The sequence below is a fragment of the Chlorocebus sabaeus genome, chromosome 21 (genome assembly GCF_047675955.1).
Source record: "Chlorocebus sabaeus isolate Y175 chromosome 21, mChlSab1.0.hap1, whole genome shotgun sequence".
NCBI classification, from domain to species: Eukaryota; Metazoa; Chordata; class Mammalia; order Primates; family Cercopithecidae; genus Chlorocebus; species Chlorocebus sabaeus.
In genome coordinates this window covers 106,996,094-107,010,704 of record NC_132924.1, presented here as the reverse complement: position 1 = coordinate 107,010,704, position 14,611 = coordinate 106,996,094, and the positions used below count along the sequence as shown (strand labels likewise).

At 38.6% G+C, this 14,611-nt stretch overlaps 1 protein-coding gene across 1 annotated transcript in view; it reads right to left on the bottom strand.

Moving 5' to 3' along the window:
• The window catches only part of EXOC4 (exocyst complex component 4), an 818,776-nt gene that overhangs the window by 53,850 nt on the left and 750,315 nt on the right, over positions 1 to 14,611 (bottom strand). Inside the window, exons 16-17 of the mRNA XM_007982965.3 lie at positions 7,801 to 7,979; positions 5,041 to 5,200 (exon numbers count right to left, since the gene is read on the bottom strand). Coding sequence (XP_007981156.3) covers positions 5,041 to 5,200; positions 7,801 to 7,979 — 339 coding nt within the window. The remainder of the gene's footprint in view (positions 1 to 5,040; positions 5,201 to 7,800; positions 7,980 to 14,611) is intronic.

Sequence of the window (14,611 nt, the reverse complement as noted above, 5' to 3'; positions counted from 1 at the left end):
GAGCCCCTGCTCCGCCCTCCACACACTTCAATAGCCTCTCCTATGGTCTGGTTCACTTTCATTACAGTAAATAAAAACTTCATGCTTTGAATTGTTCAGATCAAAAACTTTGGAGTCTCTGGTTCACTTCTGATTCCTCAGCAAATCCTGTTAGCTTAACTTTTAAAATATATCCTAATCTGACCATATCTCATCCTCTCCAGTGCTACCATCTTGCTTTGAATCACCACTACCTTTCACCTAGAAGATTATTGCCACAGTTTTCTAACAGAGTCTCCTGCTTCTGCCTTTGCCAACAATACCCTCCACAACTAACAACTGCGATGTTAGTTTCAACATCGCGGCCAGACTGATTCACATTATGTAGCATCCTTCTGCGCCAAACCTTCTAATAGCTTCCAACCTCATGCAAAGTAAAACTCAGTGTCATTACAATGACTTTCCAGATCTCAGCTCCTTAGACCAAACCTCAGACTTCATCTCTTACTCTTCCCCTGCTCACTCACTTCATCCATGCTGGCCTTTCTGCTTTGTTCTTCGGATGTTAAGTGTCCGCCTCCCTCTGGCTCTTCACCCTTACATGTTCTTTCCTGGTATGCTCTTTCCCTAGATAGCTGCATGGCTTGCTCCTACTCTTCCTTTAGGTTTTTCCTAAAATGTTACCATCTCATTAAGGACTTCCATGAACACTCTAAAATTTCAGATTACCTCCATTATACTCTGGCACCCTCTGGTCCCCTCCCCATGCCTACTCTTTTTTTTTTTTTTTTTTTTTTTTTTTAACTACAGCATATATTATCATCTGAAATACTTTATATATATTTTACTTATTTATTACTTTGCATCTTGCCCCACAGTAATGCAAGTTTCATGAGGCCAGGACCTACAGAGAACATACACTGAATAAATATTTGATGAAGGAATGAAGAAATGAAGGAATAACAGGGCGAGGAATCTGTCTTGGGTGTTACAATTTTTTGCCCTACTGCTTCCTGAACTGCAGCTTTTGTTTCCTTATCTTGCACAGGTTTAAGAATGAAAGATACCAGTCCAAAGAAAACCAAAATCAGGGGAAAAACTGAGGAGCAATGAAACCTTGAAGGAGGACAGCAGGAAGTAGAGTTGTTGGAGAAATAAAGGAGAAAAAAGAGACAGTTGAAGAGGTAGAGAAAGAGACAAAAGGGTGAAGAGGGGAGAACTGGGAAGAAAACTCTGGGATATTCTTTTTGAACGATGGCATCACTCAAGCTAGAAGCGTTGTCAGATACACCCTGGGGACTCCAACCACCATTCATTTGGACCTCTCTTGTTATGCTCCCACCATCTGGACTCCTAGGAGGCTTCTGTGACTCACATGTGGAAGGGCACATGACAGCTCAAGTTAAGATGCTCTGTGATGAAAGGAACTAAAAAAGCACACTCATAAAGCCCTTCCACCTTCTAACTCCTCTGCACTGATTTTCCTGGATAAAGCATCTTTTTGGCTCTGAAAATTAACAGTGGGGTCAAAACCGTAGGACAGCTTACATGATCATTACCATAGAGGACAGAGGCTCTCTGTACTTCTGGTAATGTTACAGGTTGCCTGGTTCCTTTGCTCACCCAAGATCTACCCTCCTATTAGAGATCAGTTAGAGGAAAGGTGTATATGAAAAGAGAGAGACAAGAAAAAATACTATGAGTAGAAGAATCAACATCAATGGAATTGCTCCAGATCCCTCATTTCTTTATTATAGAAAGGTGTTATATTTTCCACTGGCCAGGAAGGCTGAGAAGGTAAGAAAACTACAAGCACTTTGCAGCTTCTTGTTAAATAAGTTTTCTGACACATGGCAACTGGTGATTAATTACTGTGTGAGCAGATAACATTCCTATAGAGATTTGCTGGAAGTACAGATGCTGTCCATGCTTGATTAGACATTGCTTAAGGAATGCTGAGGTATACTGCTGTAGTCTATTATTTCTGGCTATTTTGGTATTGCTGTTTTATTTATTTTACATAGCTTCAAATATGGTAGAATTGGTGGAGCCCCTTTCACAAAACCTGTCCCTATCAAAAACAAGAAGGGGGGAAAAACAAGGCTATAAAGTATGTCTATATGAAAGCAAGAAAAAATGAGAGGGAAAGAGACTCTGAATAGTAGGGCTACATTATTTCTTTTTGTAATGCTTTTTGTTTTACAAAGAATGAACTGCAAGGAAAATATGTTTTTTCTTACAAGCTTGTAAGAAAACTGACCCATGCCGGCTAGTTTAAACCTTCAGGGAATTAAACATAAACTAACCTGTCAATATCCAAGGCCTTCATCCACACCAAAATTAGCCTTGATTTGGTATCTGTTCATTCATTCAGCACATACAATGAACACTTACTTTGGCAAGGCACTGAGAAAAACGTCTCAGCCTCTTGGAGCTTATAGTCTTAGAAAGGAGATGTCTTCTGAAGCAGGAACAGAAGAACAGATTCAGCCAGTACTGTATGTTTATGCTAGCCTATTTCCTGTCAAAAATCCATGTCAGAATAAAGAATAATAGTAGCAGTACACCTCCCAAGTGGTCCACATGCCACTTGTACCTACTTCCTGGGACATAATTCACCAATCCAACTGTAAAAGGCGTGGCGTGGTTGGGACTCAGTTAGTTCCTGAAGAAATGCTTCATCGGCACATGACCTGCTGATGCCAACTTCAATCCTGCCCAGTCAGCATTGCATTATTCAGATGCCAGGTTTTTCAGGCCCCATACTGTCTGCCAAAAACTGTGTTAATTTACTTATTTCAGCTAAATAAAAAAAAAAAATCATTTAAAATAGGATGATTGAATTTAGGAATTGTATTCCTTAGAGCATTAGTAATGGGTTTCTGTATCCCTCAGGCCTCTATGTTCTTAACTTCCCCTTGTCAATGTTATTATGACTAGACTAATTCAATAATGAGATCATTCCCCATAAGAGCGACCAAATAAATGCAGCATTCTGTCACACCTGGTTTCCCTAATCTGAGCAAGGAAGGCTTTCTACCAAATTTAGCCTAGAACATGGAATTTAATGAAAACACACACACTATCTTTCTCTCTCTCTCTCTCACTTTCCCACAAATAGAAAAAGAAAGGGAAGGAGAAGGACAGAAAGGCAGAGGAACACGGTAGCAATGGAACAAATGTAGTAACAGATTGAAGAAGAAAGGTTAAAAATGAACATATATGGTTCATAACCAAAACAAAGATCACAGCATATTTGTCTTTATAATTGTTAAAGTAATATAATATTTCATCATCTCCGTAAATGCCTCAAGAATTGTTTCAAATTTTCCTGCACTTCTCAAGGAATCAAAAAAATCAAGTGATTTCACCTTGTTAGCCAGGATGGTCTCGATCTCCTGACCTCGTGATCTACCCGCCTCAACCTCCCAAAGTGCTGGGATTACAGGCATGAGCCAGCGCACCCGGCCAACCCCGTCTCTACTAAAAATACAAAAAAAATTAGCCTGTAGTCCCAGCTACTCAGGAGGCTGAGGCAGGAGAATGGCGTGAAGCCGGGAGGCAGAGCTTGCAGTGAGCCGAGGTCACACCACTGCACACCAGCCTGGGCGACAGAGCGAGACTCCATCTCAAAAAAAAAAAAGAAAAAAAAAAAAATAAGTGAAAAGACACAGAAATACTAAATGTCAGGCAGAAACACTGGGGATTATTAAAAACAAGTGACTTCCTAGCCATGAAGGCTTCTGGAAAACAAGGGAGTTTACAGAATAATCCACTCAGGTATAAACGGCAATACAGCATGAAAATAACATATTTATCATCTTCAAATTGCTTAAGCTTTTATTAAAGCACCAAAGGTTTGATATTCTAATTAAGGTTTAGATGGTGTTAAAACAAAGAGAGAAGAAAACTAACTCTCAAATTTTGAAAAAGTGTGTTATACAAAAACATTAAAACTTGAGATCAAGGCCAGATGCAGTGACTTATGCCTATAATTCCAGTGCTTTGGGAGGCTGGGGCAGGAGGATTGCTTGAGGCCAGGAGTTCAAGACCAGCCTAGGCAACATAGTGAGACCCTGTCTCTATAAAAAAAATATATAAAAATTAGCCAGGTGTGGTGGTGTGCGCCTTTAGTCCCAGCTCCTCAGAGGATCCCTTGAGCCTAGGAATTCAAGGCTACAGTGAGCCATGTTCACACCACTGCACTCCAGTCTAGGTAACAGAGCAGTACCCTGTCACTTAAAAAAAAATTAAGATCAGAAAACTTAGAGAAAGGATAGTGATGAGTTCTCACTTTCCTCCTAGTGAGAACAAGAAGAGATGGGTTTCAAACGGAACAAGATGGAAGAAATGACAAGTAGGTTCCTGTAAAAATACAGTAGATACATGTTATTTACAATGAGAGGAAAAAAAGGGAAAAATTCAAATATTCAAAAATTTGCAAGTGATTAAAAATAAATATGGCTCATTTATGCCATGAAATATTTGTTTGGGCATCATTAAAAGTAATGTTTTCAAGGAGTATTAATGAATGTGGAAAAATTATGTTTTCAAACAACGTCATGGATATGGGAAAACAAAATTAAATTAATATAAAATTGCATTAACGTAGTTCCAATTTTGGAAAAAGGGAAATCATATGCTCGAGTATGTGTGAAAAGTCACATAAACAATACAGCACATGCAAGAAAGTCAGGAGAAAATATACCAAATATCTTAGCCTCTAGATCAAAGGTTTATATTCTTCTTTGTATTTTATCTTATGTATTTTATGCAATAAGCATGTATACTTTTATACACAGAAAAAAACGTTATTCAAGCATTGTAATAAGAACAACTTCGGTTAGACATCAGGAAAAACTACCTGCCAAAGTAACAAAATTCAACAGAATTCTGTGAAATTACCTTCTCTATAGGACCTAAAAACACCTATCTGTGCTTCTTTCTTTCTTTTTTTAAACTAAGCTTTTTCTGCATCAAGAGTCCATTTTTAAAAATGCCTTCGCAGGCAATGAGGTCTTGACTTTGGCACAAGAAACTAAGCCCAGTTTTCCCTCCTACCTTGCAAAGTCCAGGTCTGCCTCCCGTGACATGGTGATGTTGGTCAAATTCTGCTGAAGAACAAAAATGTTCCTACACATTTTCTTGATGCCAGACTCACTGATGCGCCTGAAGTACTGGGCACCATTAATGAGGATGCAGGAGATCAGGTGGCCCAGGCCTGAGGGGTCAGCACAGTGCGGGGCAAAGAAAACGGAAGACAGATTAGAGGCATTCCTACAGAAACCTGCACACAGAATTGCTGTCTTCTAATCCTACATTTAAATGACCAAAGAAAATCTACCTCTGATGGTTGCATCTGCTGATCTGATAATAATTTTAGGGTGTTTCTACATCGCCCTAGTAGTTACAAATGGGTGGACTTCATGTTGGCGGCAAAGCCTGGTAACAGCCACATCTCCGGCATTGCCATGTACACCTACTGCCACCATGCCAAGGCCTTAGAGAAGAGGCCAGGTTATTACAAACTGTTGAAGTGTACGGGAAATCCTGCTTTTCTTTACAGACAATTGGGAAGCAGAGAAGAACACAGGCATATAAAATGACCTGTTTGGCCTCTCCTTCCTCCTGCAAAGTAGAGAAGGACACTTTTGGCTCAAAAGTTGACTGGGAAGCTACATAAATAAAATCAATATGAAACTGGGCCTTGGCAATAATGTTAATATATTTCAACACTGTCAAGTAAAAAATAAATCAGTAAGAAAACTGGGTTATTGGCAATAATGCTAATACACCTTAAAAATGGCAATAGGTGTATTTCTAAAGTAGTAATTGGAGAAAATGTAATTAGAAACAAAGGGTGAAGGCAAAGCAGATAATACATTAACTGTTGACTTCCCGTGAGACATCTTTGGACATTTTGGGGCCACTTAAGTGGTTTGTTCTTACATCTGGAGGGTTCTTTTGTGGTCTGTGAAATTTAGCAAAGGACAGCTCAGGACATCAGCAAACTAACAAGTCCTCCTCAGGATACCCCATGTAATTAAGTTGAGAAACGCTGGTTCAGAACAACGTGAGGCACATATGGGTTACTATTTTTAAAAGCTGGATTTTAATTCTAAATGGAATTCAGTAAACGTTTCTTCCTTCTTTCTTATTCTTGGATGCTAGCAGGACATTTTCCTCGGAACTGTAAAACTGGTCTGACTAGTCGCAAGCCATTTGCTATTGGTTGTTTTCCTGTTCTGAAGTCTAGTCCCTTCCCCGAGACTCTCAGGTTTAGATCAGAGTGCAGGGCTTATCTTTAGGTCCGTGGCTCCCCATGTCTTCAAAATGAGTTTTCCCTTGATTAAGGTGAAAGAAGAAATGAGGGAGGAGATGCATTCAGGTCTTGCTTCAGCTACACTCACACAACATTGCTTCAAGACCACAAACTTGTATGTGCTACTATTTGAATGTGAAGAAAAGTTTTTATTCAAAGAAAAACACAACCGCAGATTCTACATTTAAAGCTAGACAACTTATTTACATGAAAAATCTCTGTAGGCCAAGTTTTGGTGTCATTCTCTCACGTCCATAACTTTAGGTACAGTTTTTTGTTTTTTGTTTTTTTTTTCCCTGCTACAATATAACATGGTCTGCAAGTCTGGGTAATGAAGGGGTATTCTGTTTGTAGAGAATAAGAAATAATAATACATTATAATAAATACATTAAATGCATTTTGTCATAGGAATAAAACAAATGTTGATATGCAGGGGCTGGGAAGAGCCACAGGCAAGGGCAAAGAGGAAACTCGGTATAATAACAGAAAAGTGAATTCTCAGGTAGGCACTGCAGCTTGAGGCTGCAGAATATTCCAGGTGCTGCCAAACTTATAGTGCCATGGGGTTAACTGATAGCTAACCCTTTAATCACTTATACTTTTTGGCTAAAGTCTTTGAGAGATATACCCCAAGAGAATACATCTCTTTATAACTCCATATATATTTAAGGATTGGATTTTGGGGGGTGTCCGAATTTGCAGGAATATAACTTTCATAAAGCAAACATTGGCCATGTATTGTCAGTTTGCCACAATCCTTTGGAGAACGTACCTTCTTAGTTGTTTTAAAAAATACTAGTTTAATTCTGTGAGAGAACACACAGATACAAGTTTTCACATAAACAAACCAAAACATGGACAAAGGGAACATAATGTGAAATCCTAACAGGGGTCCTCTGGGTGAAATTCATGAAAAATTATTTGGGTGCCATCACATTTCTTCAAAATTGTGAAGCATAATGTCTTTAGATGGTACTTCCTGTCTCTCACACCCTTCCTTGCCTGCCCCTTGGAGGCATTTATGGACATATCCTTCCTAAAAATTGCTGCTAATCAGAGGCTTCTGTTCTTTCCAGATGATTATAACATTCTGTGAGAAAACTTCCCGTTCTAGTGATAATTTTAGCCAATGAGTGATCTTTCAGGATTCTCTCCTCATTGTGTATGTGTGCTTTTTTTTTTTTCTTTCATAAGCTCCTCTTGAGTTAATTTGTGGCCCAGTCTGCACATTCTCTCAAATCTCATGAGTGGCATGTCAGGGAGGCAGCCATCTGCCTTATCTTGGATTAAATCTCCTTATCAACCACGAGCAGATGGCGGCCATATTGTTGTCTACCTAGTCACACACAAAGAGGCTAGGTATTGCAGATTTACTTCAAACAAGCAAGCAAACAAACAACTCTTTTCTACAAGTCTTCAACTTCAGTAATACAGAAAATCAGGAAAACCTTCATCCTTTCTTCCTCCCCAACTCCCAGAGACAGAAGCAGGGCCTGACCTTCAAAGATATACTGGAACTTGTGCTGCTGAAGGCTGGCACTCATGGCCTCTTCAATGGCGCTGATATCTTTGTTGAGCTTGACCACCAGGGGGTCATAATCCATACTTTCCACATTAGCCACAATGGCATAGTTCCCCTCCTTTGCAAGAGGGATGAGATAGTGGAAACAGTGAACCCTGAAAAAGAGAGAGATGGGGAGAGCAGTTACTAATAAATCTTTCCAGGGAGGGCAATGATCTTGGGACACAGCACCAAAATAACTACTAAATTATCATTAATAAATGTAAGACTAGCGATGATAGCCAACGCTTAACTCTGTACTCTATTTGTGCCAGACACTATGCTCTACACTTAATATGAAGCAGCTGTGGCCTTGTATGTTTTAATGTAAACACCCTCCCCTCTTTTAACCAGAAAGCCATCTTACTTATTCTATAGAACAACTGAGTGATCTGGGGCAAGCTGGCTGCTATGATTATTGCTTCTTTAATCCATACAGTGTTGGTAAGGAGTTCTAAAATTCTTTTCAATGCCAGGGTTGTAGGCATAGTGTGAAAAGCATTGTAATTTTCAACAGATATTGTTGCAATGAAGATGAGAGGCAGAGTTTACAGATCTTAAAAGTGTAAGGAGACTACTTTGGCTTTAGTCACCAGCTGTATAACTTTAGGCAAGTTACTTTATTTCTCTATCCCTCAGTTTCCTCATCCATTAAATGGGGGTAAAAACAACAGCTGCCTCATAGGGTGCTGTGATTACACTACTACTACTTATTAAGTGTTATGTATAGCAGTGTCTGGCACAAATGGAGTGCATAGTAAGTATTGGCTGTCATCACTAGTCTTATATTTATTAAAGATAATGTATTAGTTAAGTAAATCACGTACGGAACCTCTATGAATTTGTAAGACATTGTGCTAGGCCCTGGACATATAAGACAGTTTGTATCCTTAAAGACCCACAGCCTAGTGGGGCAGATTAAGAAAATGACTAAAAGAGAACAGCACCTCACTCCAAGCACATCTACACAGTGTGCCATGGAAACGTGCCACGGGGTATCAGGAAAGGGTCCTGACGGAAGGTGATGTTTGAGTCTCACAGAACATATCTGACAGCTTGAGGAAGGAGGGCATTTCTGTGTGAAAATGGCCTGTGTCACTCTGGTCACACACAATTCTCAGGTTCTTTTTGGCAGATATTAGTAGCTGCTGAAGAAGTCTGAGGTGGGTATGGATTGGCTGTACCAACACAGCCTTTTAAAGTTATAATCAGAGTGTGTTTCAGTCCAAATTCTGCCCTACATGCAGGTATTTATTTTGAATCCCCCATCCTAGAAAAAAAAAAAATCCTAAACCAACAGTATCCCTTGGCAGGCAGAGTTCAAACAGGCTGTAAGCCCAGTCTAGTCCTAACTCTGTCATTTTAGGTGCTCTGTCTGACCTTGCATGGAAGGTTCACTGGAGGTAAGACATGATGACATAATCCAGGGTCCAGGTTCTGTTACCTTTACAGTTGGCATCAAGTAATAAGAAATATTCCTAAATGAATGGCTGCAAAAGCCTAGGGCATTATTATCTCTAATGATGCGACCACGCTTTGCCTGTCATCTTTCTTTACTTCTAGTCAGGTTTATTGAGAAATAATTTACAAACAGTAAAACTACCCCCTTTTAGTGTACAGTTCTATTAGTTTTAACAAACATGTACAATTGTATAACCACCACCAGAACCAAATTATAGAACACAAATTATAGAACACAAACATCTCCTCCAAAATTCTCTGTGTCCCTTTATAGTCAATCCCTACTCAACTCCCAAACCTTTGGCAACCACTGATCTATTTTTCTGCCTCTACAGTTGTCTCTTCCAGGATGCCATATAAATGGAATCATACAGTATGTAGCCTTTTGAGTTTGGCTTTTTCACATAGCACAAAGCATTTGAGATTCGTCTATGTTGTTCATTACTTTTTATTGCTGGGTAGCCTTCCACTGAATTGGATGTCCCACAGATTATCTATTCACCCACTGATATTTAGATTCTTTCCAGATTTAGGTGGTTGTGGATAAAGCTACTTCATGTACACATTTTTGTGTGCATGTAACTTTGCATTTATTTCTCTTGGATAAATACCTAGAAGTGAGATTGCTGGATCATATGGTAAGCATATGTTTACTTTTGTAAGAAACTACCAAATTGCTTTCCAAAGGAGCTGTGCCATTTTGCTTTCTTACTGGCAGTATACAAAAGTTCCAGTTGTTTCACATCCTCATCAGTACTTGGTGTTGTCAGTTTTAAAGAAAAATTTTTGGTCATCCTAATAGATGTAGAGCAGTATCTCACTGTGGTTTTAATTTGCATTTTCCTAATGATGAATGATGTTCAGCATATTCTCACGTCCTTATTTTCTGTACATGTATCTTTGATGAAATATCTGTTCAAATCATTTGCCCTGTTTTAAAAATTGGGTTTTTTGTTTTCTTAAATTTTGAGAGTTCATTATATATTCTGGATACAAGTCCTTTATCAGATACACATTTTGCAAATATTTTCTCCTGGTCTTTTGCTTGTATTTTAATCTTGACAATGTCTATCAAAAATGGTTTTAATGTTGATGAAGTTCAATTTATAACTTTTTTCTTTTTGGATGGTACTTTCAGTGTCATATTTCAGAAATCTCTGCCTAAATAAAATGATAAAAATTTTTTCCTATGTTTTCTTCTAGAAGTTTTAGAGTTTTAGATTTTACATTTAGTTGAAAGATCTATTTTAAGCTAACTTTTATATGGGATGTGTTATATTCTTAAAAGCAGTTCATCCAAGAGAATCCAAATATCTTGACTACTGCTCATTTTTACTGATAGATACTCATCTTAACAGTTGCTAATTAACTAATAACTAATTTCACCAATAAAAACTCATTCTGACATTCATGTACTAATTGGCACAAATGTATAATTTTGATAAGAATACCGGTAATGGCACTGGTGGCAGCCTCCTCTGGAACGTGATCTTTCTGACAGAATGAAAGTTGACCAACTCTGGAATGGGATTCATGACTAGGGCACCGATTGCTACTGTGGTTGAAATTTAAATAAAGTTTACATTTTATTTTTAACTTTATTTTCAAAGAAGTTGAATACAATTAAAGCATCTACACTAAAGTATTTTTAAAGTAAATGACAGATATTATGACTCCAGGCAATGAGAAGACCATGTAAAATAGCATGAGACTATAAATGCAGGATGTTCTGAGGACTGGTGAGTAGTTTTTTTCAGATGCACACCGATCCGACATTACAGGCATGCCACGAGCTTGGGGAGATGGGCACGGGCCAGGTCAGCACAGGCTCTGAAGGCCATGTAGGGAATCAGGCCTCTATCCTAGAAGCCACAGGGAGCCTTAGGGGGATTTTAAGAGGTGAATAATATAATCAGACCTAAGCTTTGGCAAGATCACTCTGGCACAGTATACGAGTGGATTAATAGTAGAGAATGGAAGCAACTGGAAGTAGAGCGACTAGTTAGGAAACACTTAGGAACTGGAGGTGAGAGCTTATGAGATCCTGAAGCTATTGGGAGAGAAGACATATAACCTTTCTTTAAGGTATTATCTTCTTCCCAAGTGATTAGAGATTAAAAAAAAAAGAAATTAAAATAGTCATCAGCTAATGCCAAATTCAAATCAAGTATTTTTTTAAATTTAAATTCTGGCTTGTTGTTGCTGACCTTAGTATGACTTTGACATTAATGTATTCTGCAAACACTGCTGATTACACAGTGGGGTGGATGATTTTCAGAGAGTGCACACTTAGGATCCCAACAGTGATAGACAGTTGCTGTTGAACCTACTTAGAGCCCTCCTGATGGTGAGAAAAATCAGCTGATAAAGGTGACATTCTTGGCATCTTGGACTCAAATGGCAACTTAATTTTCTTCTTCTAAAGTTCAAATAGAAAAAACAAACCTCAACAGTTTTTAATGGGCTCACCATGTCTTTCGTCTCTTGGGGGTACCATTTGCTTTATGCTTTGTACTGTGGAAACCATTTGCTTTATGCTTTGTACTGTGGAAAGGGGCTGCCTGGTGGTTAAAATGTGAACCACAATGACACAGGTAAAATGTCAAACACTCCTTAGATGGACCCTTCAACACAGACTGCGTGGGATTTGAAAACAGTTTTTTGGTTTGAACTTTAATAATGTCAAAGAAAAATATGTGCTATGGATATAAAGATATTTTGGGGAACAAGACCAGTTTTTGGCATCTGAAGTTGTTCTGGATTTTGTTGGCATATCTCATTACTTTTTTTCCATGAATTTTTTTCTTCTATCTGTACTCTTATCTCAGTGATTTCTTGGCTAAAAGTGCCAGAGATAGGAGCTAATCAGCCACTTTTTCACCACACCAGCTGCTGGACAACTGGGCCTAAGCTCTAATTCCTTTTTTACAGCAGGATGGGAACAAAACAAATATTAGCTGATGAGAATGATGTTGGCCACATAGCCTCTGTACCTCTTAAGATAATTCAGTGGACTTACAAGTGGACTACTGTGTAAAAAAAGAAACTGCAAACCAATTCGTTTTCTTTAAAGACAACAGGTTTTGTTTGGTAAAGTAGCACTTACTTTATCTGGGTTTGGTTTCCAACCAGCTAATTCTTAATCACATTTTTACTGAGCACCTAATATACAGCATGATATTAGGTTTCGGGGCCAGCCATCACAATGAACAAGCCACACCTGGAAGAGCTGTTTGATGGTCTCTTCCACAGTCATGCCCCCAGAGCACTTAGCAGACAGCTCTATTCTAGCGTTATTATACTAGAGTGGCATGAAATCTGTCTTACTCATTTTGTATCATCACTGTGCAAACTGAAAAAAATTGTTAACATGACCGGGACACAGTAAGTGTGTCTACATTCACTATCCGAGCCTTATGTGGCATATTCTGCTAGTTGTATGTACCTTACTTTAAAAGGACCAAAGACGAAATGAAGCACACTTACAAGAAAGCAACCTGAGTGTTGGAACCATGTTTTACGAGGAAGTGAGGAAATTTAATTTAAAAACATCCCATGTTTTGTGTTCTGAGTTAAATTCAGGGAAAGATAATTCTACATCCAGGGCTCTAAAATTCAGTCTTTTAAAATATTCATTCTTAAAAATGACGTTTTTCTGTTTTTAGACTAATGTTGAAAAAGATATAGCAACCGGTGTTATAGCACTGTATAGTTTCTTGTAAATTAATGACTAAAGCATGTTCAGTATTAAGAAGAGTATTGCCAAGATGTATCAAAAGGGCAGAAATAGGGGTTAAGGACTTAAAAGATCTTACTCAAATGTGTTACAAATATCCCACTTGGAATTAACTACACATAAGTAGACAATTCTGAATGTAGAACACATATAAGCACACAATCAATAGTATAAATACCAGGAGTTGTGATAGTAACTAATTTGGTATTCCCTTGTTTTCCTTTGTAACGCAGGTAACAGCAGCACTAGAATATTACTTGGTGTTTTTCATTTCCTTCCATCTATTGCATATATTTATTCACAGAAAACACCTGATTTATTTCACTGTCCACTTGTAAATAAAGAGATACCAAATCTGAAAATTATTGTAAAACAAATCAGAAAATATATAGAAAAAGCTTTATTTCTGGACAGATTAATGTGAGAAATAACATCAGGAATAAAGCTGAGTAGCAGATTCTAAATCTGCAATGTTAACTTTTCTTGTTCCACTCACAAGGCTCTCACAAGCAATAAGGAGGTAACTCACTGGGCAATGGTAATGAAGGATAAAAAGCAAGTAGCACACACAAGGAGTCACCATGGAAATAAATCCAAGTTCTAACTGGAGTCCAAACATATTCCCAAGGGTCACCTATCAAACAAAGTCCTATTTACATTTTTAAACCCTAAATCTAGTAAAGACTTCAAATGAAAAGAAAAATAGTCTATCAATGTTAATCATGTTCCAAAGCAATACAGAACAGAATGTGTTACCACACCATGCACTTTCTGGTCCTGATGTTTGGACATTGCTACCTAGTTGTTTAATAAGCATCTCAAACTGAACATCTCTACATGGCAGGCCTGATTGCCGCCATTCTCCTCAACCCTTATCTTCTCTCAGTCTTTCTCCCCTCAGTTAATGGCACCAGCATCCACACAGTTGCTCTGGCCCCAAACTAGTGGTTTTCCTTGAGTCTTTCCTCTCACTGCACCAGTCGCTGTTTCCAATACAACCTATCAACAAACTTCATTAGCTCTACCTTCAGCATGTGTCCCAAATCCTACACTTCTCATACTTCCACCTCTGTCACCTTGATGCTCAGAGCTGGTCTCAACTGGTCACCCTGCTTCCATTCATATTTTTCGCTGCAATCCCTTTTCCATACAACAGCCAGAGTGACCTTTTAAAAATGTTAATTAATTGGTATCTCTCCCTTTCTTAAAACCCTTCCATGGCTTCTGTGACATCTGAATGATTCACTTGGTCTGTAAGACCCTGTAATGTATCAGGCTTCATGACTCCACAGGACTGGGCTCTAGCCTGTCTCCTGTGCCTTATTTTTTCAGTCCTCCCCACCCAGCTTGTTCATCAGCCTACAAGCATATCAGCCTCCTCTCTGCTCTTAAAACCGCCAGGCTTGATTTTTGTCTCAAGACCTTTGTGAGTGTGCCTTCCTCTGTCTGAAACTCTCTTCCTCCGGGTCTTTGCACAGATGGATCATTCTTGTTACTTTGTCACATTTCTTTTGACCATTTTATCTTAAAGAAAAAAAATCTCATTCCTAG